The sequence below is a fragment of the Equus przewalskii genome, chromosome 5 (assembly GCF_037783145.1).
Source record: "Equus przewalskii isolate Varuska chromosome 5, EquPr2, whole genome shotgun sequence".
In the NCBI taxonomy this organism is placed as follows: domain Eukaryota; kingdom Metazoa; phylum Chordata; class Mammalia; order Perissodactyla; family Equidae; genus Equus; species Equus przewalskii.
Genome location: NC_091835.1, coordinates 43269107 through 43283340, shown reverse-complemented (window position 1 = coordinate 43283340; position 14234 = coordinate 43269107). Strand labels below are relative to the sequence as shown.

Sequence of the window (14234 nt, the reverse complement as noted above, 5' to 3'; positions counted from 1 at the left end):
CAATGTTTTATTCCTTCTTCATCACACTGGCATTCTTATTTAAGCAATTGTAGCCTTAGCAGAGATGTATACCTTTGACATCACTATCATGTCTAAATACAAAAGTTTTATGAAAACCCCATTAAATCCACATGTCCTTGTATCCACGAGGCATGGTCGATCAACACAGGGTCCTGGTCTCCACCCTGATTTTAAGGTCTTTTTCCAGCAGTGATAAATCAGCTAATATCACAATAATATTATTTCTGAGAATGTGGGCCATATCTTTGCCTTCAGTTGCTAATGGCCTTTGGTCCTAGATTATTTTTCCCTCAGCTGTCTTTGGTAAGAGGAAACTTCCAGATAATTGAATTTGATTTACACAATTATTCTTTGCTCTCTGTGGCATAGCCACTGGGTGGTGGTATTTTCCTCTGTATTTCTCTGAGACTAAGGAGAGAAAATTCTGGAGAGCAGAAACTACTTTTTATCACACCCTCTATTTTTACCACTCATCTTCTAATATGGCTGGAGCCCCTTTTAACAAACGAGGCCTAGGTAATATTTGAGCCAGACTAAGCTTAAATAAGATGTCACTGTTTCACCTGCGCCCCTTGCCCCCATCAAGCTAGATCACATGACTTCACTTATCTGCCTGGATCATTAATCATTACCTGTCTGTACTCAGACCTGAAGCTATTGCTGCACTTCATCTTTCCCATATTTGCCTAGTCATTTACTTTTCACAGTGTTAAAGCAAATAAAGCATAGGAACCACAGTCCTATTTGATCACTAATTGGTCATGAAGATAATTTAATGAATCCACTTAGCATTTTAGTTTCAGAATACAGGAAAGAAGGCAAAATTAGCAACACTTCATTCCTGCAATCACATTGATAACTGCTTTCAATAGCTGCTTTGCCCTCTGGAAGGAGTCCTCAATGTAGCCGGCTTGGTATAATTTTACTTTTAGCAAATCCTCCATCAATTGCCAAAGTGTTGACATTTCTTTGTCGCTATTCCCAAAGGACACCTGGCTATGTTTTGGGAAGATCATGAGATTCATTTGGAACTAGATATAACTTGGTTTCAAATTCCACTTCTGACACTTTTGGTTCATTTGACTCTTGGGTATTACTTAGTATCTTGAGATGAAATCTTCTCATTTGTAAAATGAGAATAAAAATGTCCACTTTAGAGGGGTGTTTTTAGGATTGGATGTGATAATATGAGCAAAACATTCAACACAGTTCTCAGTACATAGAAGGTTTCACTTACTGTTTGAGTATTAAATGATGGTCAGCCTCGTTGTAGTAGTTCAGACATGTTAGATTCTCTGTATATTAAAACATTCAGGTGATTAGGAAGCTTAGAAAGCATATGTTTGCAGCACAATCCAAGACAGTATTGAGAGTCCACAATGTGCCAAATATTGTCTAGGAGTTGAGGAGCCAAGGAACAATAAGCTAATGTCAAGAAGCTTACAGTGTTAGAGAAAATGTTTGGCCTTTTCATGCTTGTGTTTCATCATCTGGAAAGTAAATTTAACTCATAAAATTTCTCTCTGTCATACCCCGATATCTCTAAATTCTTATGAACATTTGAAGAAAAGAAAGTTTTCAGGTAGAAACCAAGGGTCATTAAGCTTTGAAAGCAAACATTAGCTCACATATCCAGAGCCCCAAAAATTCTCGTTCAAAGAAGCATCTGTATTCTGATCTTCCTTTGCATTTGTGTATGTTAACCAAAGCCAGCTTAGTTCTCTTACTCATCTTAGCAGGTGTGGAAGAAAATAAGCCTGTCCAGGGAAAGTGGAAAGTTTACAGGTTACTGGAGAAAAAGTGTTTTAAACTATTTCGAGGCTGATCTTATGGTTTGTGTGAATTGTAGAAGCTCCATCTCTGTTTTTGGAGGAACGTACTTTTCATGAGGAACTTGTGCTTTTTATTACAGTAACCACTACTTCACGGACAATGTCACAGCCCCTGACTACATGAAAAACGTCCTTGTTCTGACACTGCCTCCTGAAAATTCCACCTCAAATGGCTCTTTCTTTAAGGATTTCTCACTGGTAAGCTTCATATATAACCTCTACGTTCCCCAGGGCAGACATCTGTGGCCTGAAGTAACACCCAATCAGAACTGTCTTCGAAGCAGGTTCAACAGTATCATCCGATCAAAACTCGTCCTGCCCCATTCAGGCTGCTGAAAGGCACGGGCTGTTTCTATCCTTGTTCCCTTTTACTCTTTAGTGAAAGCATTAAACTATAAGCAAGCGTTATTTCTATATAAAATCTTAAAAGAATTATGAAAATGCTGTATGTTGTCCTTCCTGGTTGAAATTATATGGTTTATCCTCATAGGAAGGAAGTCCAACCGCTTTTACTTACTTCCCTAAAGGCAGTGTTCTCAGTTTATTGATCTGGAGAGAAAGCAGAAGTGTACAGGGGGATAATAAAGGGCCCTGGCCCAAGAAATATTTTCCAAAAGTCTCCTTTAACACTCTACAATTCCTCTAATATTCCCTTATCTTTCCAGTTACCCTGCTGACCCCAAAAATGTTTTGCTTTAGGTTCAAGATCAGAATCTCTTTTTTGGAACTCATTTTAAGATTTTCCTTTCTCATTCAGGCAAAAAATGACTTTTCTCTCGCCTACCTGGATGGAGTCTTGCTTTTTGGACACATGCTGAAGATATTTCTTGAAAGTGGAGAAGATGTTACCACCCCTAAATTTGCTCATGCTTTCAGGAACCTAACTTTTGAAGGTACCAGTCTCCTAAGAACAAACAACATCAACAAACCTGGCACATTTTACAGAAAGCCAGAGAAACGTGGGCATTGTGGATGGACTTTAGGAAGGAAGCAAAGAGGGGTTGTGGCAGTAGAAAGATCAACAGCTAAATACATTTTAACTTAACTGGAAGCAAACGGGGCTGCCCCGTGGCCGAGTGGTTTAGTTTGCACACTCTGCTTCAGTGGCCTAGGGTTTCACTGGTTTGGATCCTGGGCACAGACCTAGCACTGCTAGTCAGGCCGTGCTGAGGTGGTGTCCCATACAGCAGAGCCAGAAGGACCTACAACTAGAATATACAACTATGTGGGGGCTTTGGGGAGAAGAAGAAACGAAAAAGATTGGCAATAGATGTTAGCTCAGGTGCCAATCTTAAAAAAAATTGGAGGCAAATATCAATGCATACACTTTGGGGATGCTATTATTAACTGAACCCCAGTTTATGCTTTAGACCTTGAGAATCTTTGGATATCAAAGAAAAAGCATGTTGCCTGTGTCCTGTATTTATGAACAAGCCACCACAGGGCATTTTGGGCAGTGATGTCCTGCCTGTGGTTGGAGACAAGCAAGAAGAGAAATATCTGCAGTTTGATTTTGGTCCTTCCACATCTCCCTTTCTAGCCTTCACGGATCTGGGACCCATGTCACCCCTCTAACTACCAAAACCTCTCATAACAATACCTACAAATGTTCCCACCACGTGTCCCTCTGAACTACATGGGTCAACATTCCCCTTGACACAAGCCCCTCTTGAAACTCTCCTCTTTCGTTTCCCACATCGCATCCAGATACTTCAAATAAATTTCCTTGTAGATCTAATGTATATTAAGTAAAAGACAATTGATAGTTGACTTTAACTTGCCTTAAATCTTTACTCTCGAAAACCTCTATCCTCCCGCAGAGTGAGTCTTCTCTTGGCTTCAGAGGGCAGCAGGCGCCTAGCACTGAAGCCTGAGGGCTGCACCAATGTCTGTGCTGTATGGCAATGATAGGAAGAGATCTCTTCCTCCTCCTGAAGAAGCAGGAGGGAGGGAGGGAAGGATAATCATTTATTGATTGTCCCCTTTGTCCCAAGTTCTGCCAGCCACTTTGTGTGCACTCTTTTTTTCTCAATATTTTTACTGCGGTAAAATACACATAACATAAAATTTGTATCTTAACTATTTTTAAGTGTATAGTCTAGTGTCACTAAGTACATCCTTACCAGTGTGCAACCATCACCACCATGTACCTCCAGAGCACTTTTCACCTTGTAGAACTGAAGTTCTGTACCTATTAAACAGTGACTCTCCATTCTCTTCTCCCTCTAGCCCCTGGCAACCACAGTTCTACTTTTCGTCTTTGTGATTTTGACTACTCTAAGCAAAATCATAGATTATTTTTCTTTTTATGTTTGCTTTATTTCACTTAGCATAATCTCCTCAAGGACCATCCATGTTGTCGCATATGTCACAATTTCTTTGCTTTTTAAGGCTGAATAATATTCTATTGTATGTATGTACCACATTTTGCTCATGCATTTGACTGTCAATGGACACTTGAGTTGCTTCCATGTTTTAGCTACTGTGAATAATGCTGCTATGAACATGAGTGTATAAATATTACTTTGAGACCTTGCTTTCAATTCATTTGAGAACATACCCCGAAGTGGAATTGCCAGATCACATGGAAATTCTATTTTTAATTTTTTGAGGAACCATCACGCTGTTTTCCCCAGTGGCTGTATCATTTTACATTCCTACCAACAGTGCACAAGCGTTCCAATTTCTCCACATTCTTGCCAACACTTTTTTTGATATTAGCCGCCCTAATGGGTGTGAAGTGATATCTCACTGTAATTTTGATTTGCATTTCCCTAACACTGAGCACATTTTCATGTGCTTCTTGGCCATTTGTATATCTTCTTCAAAAAATTTCTGTTCAAGACCTTTGCTTATTTTTGAATTAGGTTGTTTTTTGTTGCTGTTGTTGAGTTTTAGGAGTTCTCTGTGTATTCTGGATATTAAGCCCTTGTCAGATTATATGACTTGCAAATATTTTCTCCCATTCTCCCTTTTCACTCTGTTGGTAATATCTTTGTTGCACAAAATTGTTTAATTTTCATGAAGTGCTATTTGTCTATTTTTCCATTTGTTGCCTATGTCTTTTGTGTCATATCCAAGAAATCATTGCCAAATCCAATGTCATGAAGCTTTTGCTTTGTGTTTTCTTCTGAGCTTTTATAGTTTTACGCCTTACGTTTAAGTTATGGATGTATTTTGAGTTAACTTTTGTATATCGTATTAGGTAAGGGTCCAACTTCATTCTTTTGCATATGGATATCCAGTTTTCTCATCACCATTTGTTGAAAAACTGTCTGTTTCCCATTTGAAAAATAGCCTTGGCACTCTTGTCAAAACTCATTTGACCATTTATTCAAGGGTTTATTTCTAGACACTCTATTCTATTCCATTGATCTGTATGTCTGACTTTCTGCCAGTACCGTACTGTTTTGATTAGATTTTTAATAAGATTTTTCATCTTATTAAATAAATTTTTAATAAGTTTTGAAATCAAGAAATGTGGGTCCTCTAGCTTTGTTCTTTTTCAGGGTGTTTTGGCTATATAGAGTCCCTTGAGACTTCATATGAATTTTAGAGTGGGTTTTTTTATTTCTGCAAAAACATCATTGGGATTTTGATAGGGACTGCATTGGATTGCTTTGGGTAGTATTGATTTCGTAACAATAGTAAGTCTTCCAATATGAAACATGGCATGTGCTTCCATTTATTTATATCTTCTTTAATGTTTTTCAGAAATATTTTATAGCTTTTATTATACAAGTCTCTCACCTCCTTGGTTAGGTTAATTCCTTAGTATTTTACTCTTTTTATTTCTGCTGAGATGTTGGCCCTTAGCCAACATCTTTTTTTGCTTGAGGAAGATTAGCCCTGAGCTAACAACTGTGCCAGTCTTCCTCTACTTTATATCTGGGTCACCACCATAGCATGGCTGACAAGTGGTGTGTATTCACACCTGGGATCTGAACCCATGAGCCCAGGCTGCCGCCAATTCCTAAGTATTTTACTCTTTTTGATGCTATTTTGAATGGAATTATATTTTCAATTTCCTTTTCTGATTGTTCATTGCTAGTGTATAGAAATGCAACTGATTTTTTAGTGTTGACTTTGTATCCTGATACTTTGCTGAGCTCATTTATTGTTACTAATAACTTATTAGTCCTAACAGTTTTTTTGCAGAATCTAGAAAGTTTTCTACATATAAGGTCATATCATCTGTGAACAGAGATAATTTTGCTTCTTCCTTTCTAATGTGGATGCCTTTTCCCCCCTTGTCCAGTTACTCTGGCTAAGTCTTCCAGTACTGTCTTGAATAGAAGTGGTGAAATTGGTCATCCTGGCCTTGTTCCTGATCCTAGAGGAAAAATTTTCAGTCTTTTACCATTGGGCATGAAGTTTGCTATGGGTTTTTCACATACAGCTTTTATTATGTTGAGGCAGTTTCCTTCTAGTCCTAGTTCATTGAGTGTTTTATTGTGAAAGAGTGCTATTGAATTTTGTAAAAAGTTTTTCTGCATCACCTGAGATGATCATGTGTTTTTCTTCTTTCATTCTGTTAATATGGTATATTATATTAATTTTCATATGTTGAACCATCCTTGCATTCCAGGAATAAATCTCACTTGGTCATGGCGTATATTCCTTTTAATATGCTGCTAAATTCAGTTTGCTAGTACTTTGTTGGGGACATTTGCATTGATGTTCATAAGGCATATTGGTATGTAGTTTTCTTTTCTTGTAGTCTCATGGTCTGGCTTTGGTATCAGAGAAATTCTGACCTTATAGAATGAGTTTGAGAGTGTTTCCTCCTCTTCAGCTTTCTGGAAAAGTTTGAGAAGGATTGGTGTTATTTATTCATTAAATGTTTGGTAGACTTCACTGGTAAAGCCATTGGATCCAGGGTGGTTGTTTTTTTTTTTCTGGTAGAATTTTAGGTTACTGATTCTATCTCCTTACTAGTAATAGGTTTATTCAGATTTTCTATTTCTTTGTAGTTTAGTATTGGTAAGTTTTGTGTTTCTAGGAGTTTGTCCATTTCATATAGGTTATTCAGTTTGTTGGTATAGAATTTCTCATTGTACACCCTTATAATCCTTTTTCTATCTGTAGAAGTGGTTGTAATATCCCCACTTTCATTCACTGATTTTAGTAATTTGGGTGTTTCTTTTCTTAGGCCATCTACTTAAAAGTTTATCAATTTTGTTGATCTTTTCAAAGAATCAACTTTTGGTTTTATTGATTTTCTGTGCTGTTTTTCTATCCTTTATTTCATTTATCTCTGCTCTTTGTTCGTTCCTTCCTTCTGCTAGCTTTGGGTTTAATTCTTCTTTTTCTAGTTCTTTAAGTTGTAAAGTAAAGTTGTTGCTTTGAGATCTTTCTTGTTTTTGTTTTTGTGTTTTTTTAAGATTGGCACCTGAGCTAATACCTGTTGCCAATCTTCTTTTTCTTCTTCTTCTTCTCCCCAAAGCTCCCCAGTACACAGTTGTATAGTCTAGTTGTAGGTCAATCTGGCTCTGTTATGTGGGACACCACCTCAGCATGGCTTGACTCATTGTGCTAGGTCTGCATCCGGGATCCGAACCGGTGAACCCTAGGCCACCGAAGTGGAGTGCACAAACGTAACCACTAGGACACAGGGCCAGCCCGCAGATCTTTCTTGTTTTTTAACATAACTGTTTGTAGCTATAAACTTCTTCCTTAGCAGTGCTTTCACTGTGTTTCATAAGTTTTGGTATGTTGTATTCTCATTTTGTTTCATCTCTAAGTATTTTTTAATTTCTCTCATGTTTTATTCTTTGATCCATTGGTTGTTTTAAATGTTTAATTTCCACTAACTCCTGAATTTTCCAGTTTTTCTTCTATCATTGACTTCTAACTTCATTTTGTTGTGATCAGAGAAGAGACTTTGTATGTTATCTGTGTTTTTAAATCTATTGAAACTAATTTGTGGCCTAAAACACAGTCTATCCTGGAAAATGTCCTATGTGCACTTGAGAAAAATGTGTAATTTCTTGTTTTTGTGTAGAATGTTCTGTATTTGTCTGTTAGATCTAGTTGGTTTATCATGTTGTTCAAGCCCTCTATTTCCTTACCTGTCTTCTGTCTGGTTATTATATCCATTATTGAAATGGACTATTGAAATCTCCCAATTATTTTTGCAGAACTGTCAATTTCTCCAATAAATTATGTCAATTTTTGCTTTATATATTTTGGTTGTCTGTTTTTAAGTGTACAGTTGTTTACAACGGTAATATCTTTTTGCTGTATTGAAACTTTTATTAATATATAATATCCTTCTTTGTCTCTTGTCACCTTTTTTTATTTAAAGTCTACTTTGTCTGATATTAGTAGTATTAGCCTCTCCTACTCTCTTTTAGTTACTATTTGCATGGAATACCCTTTTCCACCTTTTCACTTTCAATCTATTTGCATTTTTAGATCTAACCTAAGTCTCTTGTAGACATCATATAGTTAGGTCATATCTTTTAATCCAATTTTCCAATCTATATTTTTGCTTCGAGAATTTAATCCATTTACATTTAAAGTAATTACTGTTAAGGAATGATTTAGTTCTGTTGCTTTGCTATTTGTTTTCTATATGCCTTATAGCTTTGTTGTCCCTGATTTCCTACATTGCAGTCTCTTTGGGGGGTTAATTGATTTATCGGTAGTGAAATGTTAAAATTTTTCTCATTTTTTTGTGTATATTCTTTAGCTATTTTCTTTGTGGTTACTATGGGGATTACAGTTAACATCCTAAAGTTATAACACAATTTAATTTTTACCATCTTAACTTCAACAACATACAAAAACGTGCTCCTTTCATAGCTCCATCCCCACCCCTTTCAGATGTTGATGTTATGAAATTATGTCTTATACATTAGTTTAAGTTTTTGGACACACAATGTACAAGATGTTCAAAAACAAAATGTGGAGTTCCAAACCAAAGTTACAATGATACTAGCTTTTAGGCTAATAATTTTTTACTGTATCAATCTTTTAAATCATGCAGAAAACAAAAAGTGGAGTTATGTACCATTGTTAAAATGATCTTATGATTTTAGAAAATATTTTATAAATTTTATAATTATAAAATAGACTTTATAATTGCCCACATATTTACCTTTGCTGAGATCTTTATTTCTTCATATGGCTTCAAGTTACTGTCTAGTGTCCTTTCATTTCAACTGGCAGGACTCCCTTGAGCATTTCTTGCAAGGCAGGTCTAGTGGTAACAAACTACTTCTGTTCTTGTTTATCTTGGAATGTCTTACTTTCCCCTCACTTTTGAAGAACAGCTTTTTCAGACAAAGGATTCTTGGTTGGCAGTTTTTTTCTTTTAGCATTTTGAATAATCAGCCCACTGTCTTCCAGCTTTCAAAGTTTCTAATGAGAAATCTGCTCATAATCTTATTGAGTACCTCTTGTAGGTGGCAAATCACTTTCCTCTTGCTGTTTTCAAAATTCTTTGTCTTTGTCTTTTGACATTTTGATTATTATGTGTGTCAGTGGAAATCTATTTAATTCATCCTACTTGGAGTTTATTGAGCTTCTTGGATGTTTATATTCATGTATTTCATCAAATTCAGGAAGTTTTTGGCCATTATTTCTTCAAATATTTTCTCTACCTCTCCCTCTCCCTCTCTCTCTTGTCCTCTGGGACTTCCACAATGCTTCCTTGGTCTACTTGATGGTGTCCCACAGGTCCTTAGGCTCTGTTCACTTTTCTTTAATCTTTTTCTCTTTCTGTTTCTCAGACATATTTTCCATTGTCCTAACTTCAAGTTTGCTGATTGTTTCTTCTGCCTGCTCAATCTGCCTTTGAATCCCTCTAGTGAATTTTTTCATTTTGTTATTGTACCTTTCAATTCTAGAATTTCTTTTTGGTTCCTTTTTAAGATTTTCTGTCTCTTTATTGATATTTCCATTTTGTTCATATGTAATTTTCTTGACTTTATCCATGTCTTCCTTTAGTTCTTTGAGCATCTTTAAGACAGTTGTTTTAAAGCTTTTGTCAACTTGATCCACCATCAGGTCTTTTTCAGGGACAGTTTCTGTTGGTTTATTTTATTCTATTTTTTCTGAATGGACCATACTTTCCTGTTTCTCTGTAAGCCTTGTGATTGTTTGTTGAAAACTGGGTGTTTGAATCTAATGTAGTATTTCCAGGAATCACGTGGGGAATGGAGAGAATTCCCCATTCCACAGGGTTTGCTAGATTTTGTTTTTGTTTTTATTGTTGTAGGCTGTGTCTCTGCTGAGGATCAGCCTGCCTGAGGTGTAAATTTAAGGTCTTCTCAGGTCTTTTCTGAGCCTCTGCCTTCCCCTGGGCATGTGCGGTGACTTTCTAGTTTCTCCCATGTGTGCAATTGCTTGAATATCCTAGTCTTCAATGTCTGGCTCTCAAAGGGAAAAAAAAGAACAGTGAAGGGGTTGGAAGTGTTACCAACCCTTTACATCTTCAAATGTCATCTCAGCAGAGGGGGAGGGCCTTGCAAGAATGGAGATTGGTGCAACAACAATGGCCGCCACCTCTTTGTTTGCACCTCTGTGATCATAACCAGGAATCAGAACACAGATCTCCAATATTTGGAAGACAGAGTTCTTTTTTTTCTTCTTACCTGTTCATTTTCTTTTTTTTTTTTTCTATTGAGGTAACATTGGTTTATAACATTATATAAATTTTTCTGTGTAGATTACATCATGTTCACCACCCAAAGACTGATTACAATCCATCACCACACATACATGCTTAATCACCCCTTTCACCCTCCACCTTCCCCTTTCCCCTCTGGTAACCACCAATCCAGTCTCTGTCTCTATGTGATTGATTGTTGTTTTTCTAATCTTCTATTTATGAGTGAGATCATATGGTATTTGACTTTCTCCCTCTGACTTATTTTGCTTAGTATAATATCCTCAAGGCCCATCTATGTTGTCACAAATGGCCAGATTTCATCATTTCTTATGGCTGAGTAGTATTCCATTGTGTATATATACCACATCTTCTTTATCCATTTGTCCCTTGATAGACACCTAGGTTGCCTGCAAGTCTTGGCTATTGTGAATAATGCTGCAATGAACATAGGAGTGCATGTATCTTTATGCATTCACGTTTCCATGTTCTTTGGATAAATACCCAGCAATATACATAGCTGGATTGTATGGTATTTCTATTCTTAATTTTCTGAGGAATATCCATACTATTTCCCATTGTGGCTATACAAGTTTGCACTCCCACCAGCAGCATATGAGAGTTCCTTTCTGTCCACATCCTTTCTGATGCTTGTTGTTTCCTGTCTTGTTAATTATAGCCATTCTGATGGGAGTGAGGTGATATCTCATTGTACTTTTGATTTGCGTTACCCTGATAGTTACTGACATTGAACATATTTTCATGTGCCTATGGCCATCTGTATATCTTCTTTGGAGAAATGTCTGTTCAGATCTTTTGCCCATTTTTAAATTGAGTTTTTAGTTATTTTGTTTTGAGATGTATGTGTTCTTTATGTATTTTGGATATTAACCCTTTATCAGATATATGGATTGCAAATATCTTCTCCCAATTGTTAGTTTGTCTTTTCATTTTGTTGATGGTTTCCTTTGCTGTGCAGAAGATTTTTGGTTTGATGTAGTCCCATTTGTTTATTTTTTCTATTGTTTCCCTTGCCCAGTCTGACATGGTACTTGAAAATATGCTGCTAAGACTGATGTACTTCCTATGTTTTCTTCTAGAAGCTTCATGGTTTCAGGTCTTACATTCAAATCTTTAATCCATTTTGAGTTAATTTTGTGTATGGTTAAGATAATGATCTGCTGTCTTTCTTTTGCATGTAGCTGTCCAGTTTTCCCAACACCATTTATTGAAGAGGCTTTCCTTTTTCCATTGTATGTTCTTGGCTCCCTTGTTGAAAATTAGCTGTCCATAGATGTGTGAGTTTATTTCTGGGCTCTCAGGTCTGTTCCATTGATCTGTGTGTCTGTTTTTGTGCCAGTACCATGCTGTTTTGGTTACTAAAGGTTTGCATTATATTTTGAAATCAGGGAGTGTGATACTTCCTGCTTTGTTCTTTTTTCTCAAGATTCCTTTGGCTATTCGGGGTCTTTTGTTGTTCTGTATAAATTTTAAGATCCTTTGTTCTATTTCAGTGAAGAAATGTTGATGGAATTTGATAGGGATTGCATTGAATCCGTAGGTTGCTTTAGGAAGTATGGGCATTTTAACGATGTTAATTCTTCCAATCCAAGAGCATAGAATATCTATCCATTTCTTTGTGTCTTCTTCAATTTATTTCAACAACGTTTTATAGTTTTCAATGTACAGATCTTTCACCTCTTTGGTTAAGTTCACTCCCAGGCATTTTATTCTTTTTGTTGCAATTGTAAATGGGATTGTATTCTTAATTTCTCTTTCTGCTATTTCGTTGATAGTGTATAGAAATGCAACTGATTTTTGTATGCTCATTTTATATCCTGCAACTTTACCATATTCATTTATTATTTCTAAAAGCTTTTTCATGGGTGCTTTAGGGTTTTCTGTATATAAAATCGTGTCATCTGCAAATAGTGACGGTTTCACTTCTTCCTTTCTAATTTGGATCCTATTTATTTCTTTTTCTTGCCTGATTGCTCTGGCTAGGACTTCCAATATTATGTTAAATAAGAGAAGTGAAAGTGGGCATCCTTGTCTGGTTCCTGTTCTTAGAGGGATAGCTTTCAGTTTTGCTCCATTGAGAATGATATTTGCTGTGGGTTTGTCATATATGGCCTTTATTATGATAAGATACTTTCCTTCTATACCCATTTTATTCAAAGTTTTTATCATAAATGGATGCTGTATCTTGTCAAGTGCTTTCTTTGCATTTATTGAGATGATCATGTGATTTTTATTCTTCATTTTGTTATTTGGTGTATCACATTGATTGATTTGCAGATGTTGAAACATTCCTGCATCCCTGGAATAAATCCTAGCTGATCATGGTGTGTGATCTTTTAAATGTATTGTTGTATTTGATTTTCTAGTATTTTGTTGAGGATTTTTGCATCAGTGTTCATCAGTGATATTGCCCTGTAATTTTCTTCTTTTGTGTTGTCCTTGTCTGGTTTTGGTATCAGAGTAATGTTGATTTTGTTGAATGAGTTAGGAAGCTTCTTCTCCTCTTCAATTTTTTGGAAGAGTTTGAGAAGGATAGGTATTAAGTCTTCTTTGAATGTTTGGTAGAATTTGCCAGGGAAGCCATCTGGTCCTGGACTTCTATTTTAGGGAGATTTTGATTACTATTTTGATCTCCTTACCGGTAATCAGTCTATTGACCAATGGTGAATCCTCTATTTCTTCTTGATTCAGTTTTGGAAGTTTGTGTAATTCTAAGAATTTATCCATTTCTTCTAGATTATCTGATATGTTGGTGTATAGCTTTTTGTAGTATTCTCTGATAATCTTTTGTATTTCTGAGGTGTCTGATGTGATTTCTTCTCTTTTATTTCTTATTTTATTTATTTTACCCTTCTCTCTTTTTTTGGTGAGTCTAACTAAAGGCTTGTCAATTTTGTTTATCTTTTCAAAGAATCAGCTGTTGATTTCATTGATTTCTTTCTATTTTCTATTTTTTTTAGTCTCTATTTCATTTATTTCTGCTCTGATTTTTATTATTTCCTTCCTTCTACTGATTTTGGGTTTTGTCTGTTCTTCTTTTTCCAGTTCTGTTAGGTGCGCTGTTAGAAGGTTTATTTGAGATTTTTCTTGTTTGTTGAGGTAGGCCTGTAGTGCTATAAACTTCCCTCTTAGAACTGCTTTTGCAGTATCCCATAGATTTTGGCATGTCATATTTTCATTTTCATTTGTCTTCAGGTATTTTTTGATTTCTCCTTTGATTTCTTCATTAACCCAATCGTTGTTCATTAGCATTTTGTTTAATCTCCACATTTTTATGACTTTTCTGATTTTCTTCCTGTAGTGGATTTCTAGTTTCATACTATTGTGGCCAGAAAAGATGCTTGGTGTTATTTCAATCTGCTTAAATTTATTGAGGCTTTTTGGTGGCCTAATATGTGACCAATCCTGGAGAATGATCCATGTGCATTTGAAAAGAATGTGTATTCTGCAGTTTTTGAATGGAATGTTCTGTATATATCTACTAAGTCCATCTGGTCTAATGTGTCCTTTAAGGCCAATGTTTCCTTATTGATCTTCTGTTTGGATGATCTACCCATTGGTGTAAGTGGAGTGTTAAAGTCCCCCACTATTATTGTGTTACTGTCCATTTCTCCTTTTATGTCTGTGAACAGTTGCTTTATATTTTTAGTTGCTCCTATGTTGGGTACATAGATATCTACAAGTGTTATATCCTCTTGTTGGATTGTTCCCTTTATCATTATGTAGTGACCTTCTTTGCCTCTTGT

The 14234-nt window shown here is 36.0% G+C and overlaps 1 protein-coding gene across 3 annotated transcripts in view; it reads left to right on the top strand.

Moving 5' to 3' along the window:
* The window catches only part of GUCY2C (guanylate cyclase 2C), a 157253-nt gene that overhangs the window by 95724 nt on the left and 47295 nt on the right, over window positions 1-14234 (top strand). For all 3 annotated transcript variants that reach the window (XM_070619176.1, XM_070619177.1, XM_070619175.1), the window contains 2 exons: window positions 1934-2051; window positions 2611-2746. In XM_070619176.1, coding sequence (XP_070475277.1) covers window positions 1934-2051; window positions 2611-2746 — 254 coding nt within the window. The remainder of the gene's footprint in view (window positions 1-1933; window positions 2052-2610; window positions 2747-14234) is intronic.